The sequence below is a fragment of the Phocoena sinus genome, chromosome 8, assembly GCF_008692025.1.
Source record: "Phocoena sinus isolate mPhoSin1 chromosome 8, mPhoSin1.pri, whole genome shotgun sequence".
In the NCBI taxonomy this organism is placed as follows: domain Eukaryota; kingdom Metazoa; phylum Chordata; class Mammalia; order Artiodactyla; family Phocoenidae; genus Phocoena; species Phocoena sinus.
The window spans coordinates 39,592,316-39,596,948 of record NC_045770.1 but is presented as its reverse complement, the minus strand read 5'-3'; the positions used below and the strand labels follow the sequence as shown (position 1 = coordinate 39,596,948).

At 54.3% G+C, this 4,633-nt stretch overlaps 1 protein-coding gene across 1 annotated transcript; it reads left to right on the top strand.

Annotated features, from left to right (window-relative positions):
• Window positions 1-4,314, top strand: FUT4 (fucosyltransferase 4). The gene has a single exon (XM_032641666.1). It carries the CDS (start codon window positions 2,121-2,123, stop codon window positions 3,495-3,497), a length of 1,377 nt encoding a protein of 458 aa, XP_032497557.1. The 5' UTR covers window positions 1-2,120; the 3' UTR covers window positions 3,498-4,314.
• The last annotated feature ends 319 nt before the right edge of the window (window positions 4,315-4,633 follow it).

Here is a 4,633-nt window from a genome sequence, read left to right as displayed (position 1 = left end):
AAAAAGTTGCTTTAATTGGAATATCTGAAGGATCTAAGGGAAAATTGGGAGTGGGGGGAGGATACAAGCAAGTAGGCTAACATTTACCAAATGCCAAACACAATGTTAGGCTCTATCTATGATGTCTTATTTAACTGAAGTTGGGGAGGAATGGGCATAAAGGTATAGATTTTTGAATTGCATAAAAAGAAAAGCCAATATGTCCTTTCCTTCCTTTGGTTGAAAAAAGTTATTCATGCATTTATAGCTTTTTCTTTCTAATTAAAAATAAGAGTGGAGAATCACTGAAATTTCTAATTTCAAAGACAATTTGCTTAACTAGCTTGAAAAATGATTCTATAAAAACATTATAAAAGTTTTTGGCGTGTAGGAGAAAGTATCACTAGGTTGATGGGTACAGCCAGAGCACCTAACGCTGTCCATTCAGCTCCCAAATTGTCACTGTGGGTGGGCAGGTAATGCCACTTGAAACTACCTAAATGAAACCATTTTTATAGAAGCTTTTACAATCTGTACTTGGTTTTCAATGAAAAAGTTCTGCACAATAAATCCAAATGGCATAACATCAAAAACACCTGACAGGCTGGCCCCATTCCCAGCAAGTCTACTTATTCCCTAACATCTTGTAACTTACATGGCACTGGGCTGGGGCACCACCAATGCACTGCTGTGATCTAAAAATTCTCTCAAAACTGCCTTCTCTCCTTAGGTCAGCAGTCCACCCATGGCCTATTTAGAACTTTGCTGAATAAAGGTTAAATTACATAAATGGGGCTTCCCTGGTGGCGCAGTGGTTGAGAGTCCGCCTGCCGATGCAGGGGACACGGGTTCGTGCCCCGGTTCGGGAAGATCCCACATGCCGCGGAGCGGCTGGGCCCTGTGAGCCATGGTCGCTGAGCCTGTGCGTCCGGAGCCTGTGCTCCGCAACGGGAGAGGCCACAACAGTGAGAGGCCCGCGTACCGCAAAAAAAAAAAAAAAAAATTACATAAATGAAGACCAAAATCCAGAAATTCAAATTCAAGCCATCAGGGAAAAAAACCTCCTTAAGTCAAGGTAGAAGTAGATGCCTCAGTTGCTTCATTGATAAACCTGAAGAGGCCACTGTGATACTTACCCTTTATACCCTAAACTTGGATGCTATAATATTTATCTTAGTCATCGTTTTATAGTTCAGAGTGTTTTGCTGGATCTTCATGAGTGCAGATATTAAGCTGTTTCTTAAGTGCTTAGTAAAATTAATGGTGTTGTTCATTCATTCATCCCACTGAATAGGCAGGAAATTCATAGCTCTGGTACAAAGAAAGCTATGAGCCAGCAGGCAGAAGCGTTCATTCAGTGGGGGAGCGAAGAAAAAGAACGTGTTTTCATTGCTCAGAAAATTTTCGATTCTTCTCTTTCCTCTTTTGGGGCTGTAGGCAAAGCGAATGTTCTCCTGACAGTAGGGTTTCCTTGAAAACTTGGTTTCACAAAATGCACCACCTTTGTGGGCCGCGCCGCAGGAGCTGACTGCACTACCTGCCTGCGTCGGCGGCAGGTCACGAGGTCAAGGTCGGCTTCGCGTAAGCTGCGCCTCTTTCAGCACGTTTCCTTGGCCTCGCGGGCTCCCTCCCTCCGGCAGGCGTCGCTGGCCATTGATGGGGCGAGAGGAAGGAAGCGGATCTTCGATCCCGCCCGGAGGCTCGGCACCCCTGGGCCGCCTTCCTCCCGTGCCCGCCTGCGCTCGCGCCGCCGCGGCTCCTGGAGGGTCTCGCGCCACCTGCCGGCGCCCAGGGATGAACCGGGCCCTCACTCTGGAAGGCAAGGATCTGGGCGGCCGCGATTGAGGGCTCGGGCGCAGCTGGGAGGGAATCCCCGGTGGGCGAGAGCGCCAGCGCCAGGCCAAGGCGTGAGGTACGCGGAGAGGTCCGGGATCACGGCGACGGCATCCGGAGTCGCGGACGGGGCGCTGCCGGGGAGTCCGGGAACCCTGGAGGGGCCGGGGAGTGGGCGGAGGTGCCGCAGGAGGCGTCCGGGGCTTGGCCGGGTTGGTCTGGTCGGGCGCGCAGTTGAGGGGAGGGACGGGGCTGCGCCGGGCTGGGCCGCTGGGTCTGCTTCCCTCGCCCTGGACCCTCGCTGGGCGATGAGTGTTGGGGAAGAGAGGAAGACCTGCGGGCCTTTAGATCCTGGGACCGCCCTTTCCCGCTCCAGGTTGGGCGGCGAGCAGCAACGAAGGCTGGACCCTCAGTGGCAGCATGAGAGCGGGCGCCGCCGCTCCGGGCTTGCGGCCGCGCGTCAGGCGGTGGCGGCTCTGCCGGCGCTCGCCTTGGGCGCGCGGTGGGGCGGGCGGCGCACTCCGCGTGGAGGCCTGAGGCTGTCCGAGGCCCATCTGGCGCTGATGGCCGCCAGCCTGGTGTGCAGCGCCGTGGTCGTCTATGTTTGCTGGAAGCAGCTGCCGCCCCTGCCCTGGGCCTTCTCCGTCCCGCCGCGGCGGGTGAGCGTGCTGCTGTGGTGGGAGCCCTTCGGGGGCCGGCACAGAGCCAAAAGGCCGCACCCCGATTGCCGGTTGCGCTTCAACATCAGCGGCTGTCTCCTGCTCACTGATCGCGCGGTCTACGGGGAGGCCCAGGCGGTGCTTTTCCACCACAGAGACCTGGTGAGGGGACCCCCGGACTGGCCCCCGCCCTGGGGCGTCCACGTGCGCCCGGCGGAGGAGCAGCAGGTGCTGATGGACGACGAGGAGGAAGCCGCGGAGGCCTTAGCCCTGGCTGCCTCGGGCCCCAGGCCCCCCGGCCAGCGCTGGGTGTGGATGAACTTCGAGTCGCCCACCCACTCCCCGGGGCTGCAGAGCCTGGCAGGTAACCTCTTCAACTGGACGCTCTCCTACCGGGCCGACTCGGACATCTTCGTGCCTTACGGCTACCTCTACCCCAGGACCCATCCCAACGAGCAGCCGCCGGGTCTGGTCCCGCCGCTGGCCCGGAAACAAGGGCTGGTGGCCTGGGTGGTGAGCAACTGGGACGAGCGCCAGGCGCGGGTCCGCTACTACCGCCAGCTGAGCCAGTACGTGACCGTAGACGTCTTTGGGAAGGGCGGGCCCGGGCAGCCGCTGCCTGACGTCGGGCTCCTGCACACGGTGGCCCGCTACAAGTTCTACCTGGCCTTCGAGAACTCGCAGCACCTGGATTATATCACGGAGAAGCTGTGGCGCAACGCCTTCCTGGCTGGGGCGGTGCCGGTGGTGCTGGGCCCAGACCGTGCCAATTACGAGCGCTTCATGCCCCGCCGTGCCTTCATCCACGTGGACGACTTCCCTGATGCCTCCTCCCTGGCGGCCCACCTGCAATTCCTCGATCGAAACCCCTCTGCCTACCGCGGATACTTTAGCTGGCGTCGGAGCTATGCCGTGCACATCACCTCCTTCTGGGACGAGCCTTGGTGCCGGGCCTGCCAGGCTGTGCAGATGGCTGGGGACCAGCCCAAGAGCATCCCTAACTTGGCTGGCTGGTTTCAGCGGTGAAGCCACCCTCCCCTGGCTGTAACCCAGGGAGGCCAAGTCGTCAGCTTTTGGATCCTCTGGATCCTCTGCTGTGCATCTCCTTAACTGCCGAATCATGAGACTGTATTTTCCAAACACCCATTTTTAATCTATTCCCATAGATTAAAGTTGATTTACCAAGTAATATTATTCAGCACAAAGACTGGGTGGGAAGGGTCCTGGGTGCTTATGGTTTTTGGACAACTAGCAGTTGGGCTTCCTCTGCTGTCCAAGGGCATCTGAGCTCTGGGGTGAAGATGGGGCCCTTCCTCCCCTTGTAACCAGTGCAGAGGTGAAGAAACAGCTTACCTACAAGAAACAATTGTCAGTGGCTCTGAATTTCCTCATCTGCCACAGGCCATATTTGTGGCCTGTGCTGAGTCCAAATCTCACACAATGCTCCTCCACTCACATGACTGGGCCAAATGCGGCAAACCCCTGGTTTCAGAAAGAGACTTGTTGCAGGATAGAGAAAGGACTGTGGCCACAGGTGGGTCTTTCTCTTTGTGCCTGGATTTCTCAAAGCGTCATCTCCTAAGAAAGGTGAGGAGGGTGGTCCAAGAATCCACTGACTTCCTTAACAAGTGCTGTTGTTTGTTCCCTTGCTTTATGAATGGAAACAAGATGCTGGATTGTCCTTGGAGAAGAGTTAGGATGAATCTTTGGTGTACCTCACTTTACACAAATGTATTCTTGAAAAGCCGCTTTTAAATCAAATTCACTGTTTTAGAAGAGCGCAATATTTAATGGAACCCTATGGAGAATCCCTTTATAATGTGAATAATCATCTGCTAACTGATGTTTTCTGTGTCTATGTTTTTCTATAACCTGGATTTTTAAAAAGCATATTAAAATTACAGATGTGAAAATAAAGCAGAAGCAATCTTCTTCTCCCTCCCTCCCAGAAAACCAGCCTGTGTTTACAAACAGAAGAGAAGGAAGCCACAGTGTCACTTTCCACAAAATTATTTATTTTGTGTCTTTACTGGAGCTGAAATTTAAAACTGGAAAGTCAGTCCTCCATGGGGTCCTGGCATTACCTGTCTGCAGAACAATGAAAGGGATTGCACTGTGTTATGGAATCATGCAAAAGGAAAAAAGTTTCCTGGTGTCTGTTA

Excerpts from the sequence above, each read along its gene's own strand:
- FUT4 (XM_032641666.1), top strand. The coding sequence starts at position 2,121 with ATGAGTGTTGGGGAAGAGAGGAAGACCTGCGGGCCTTTAGATCCTGGG.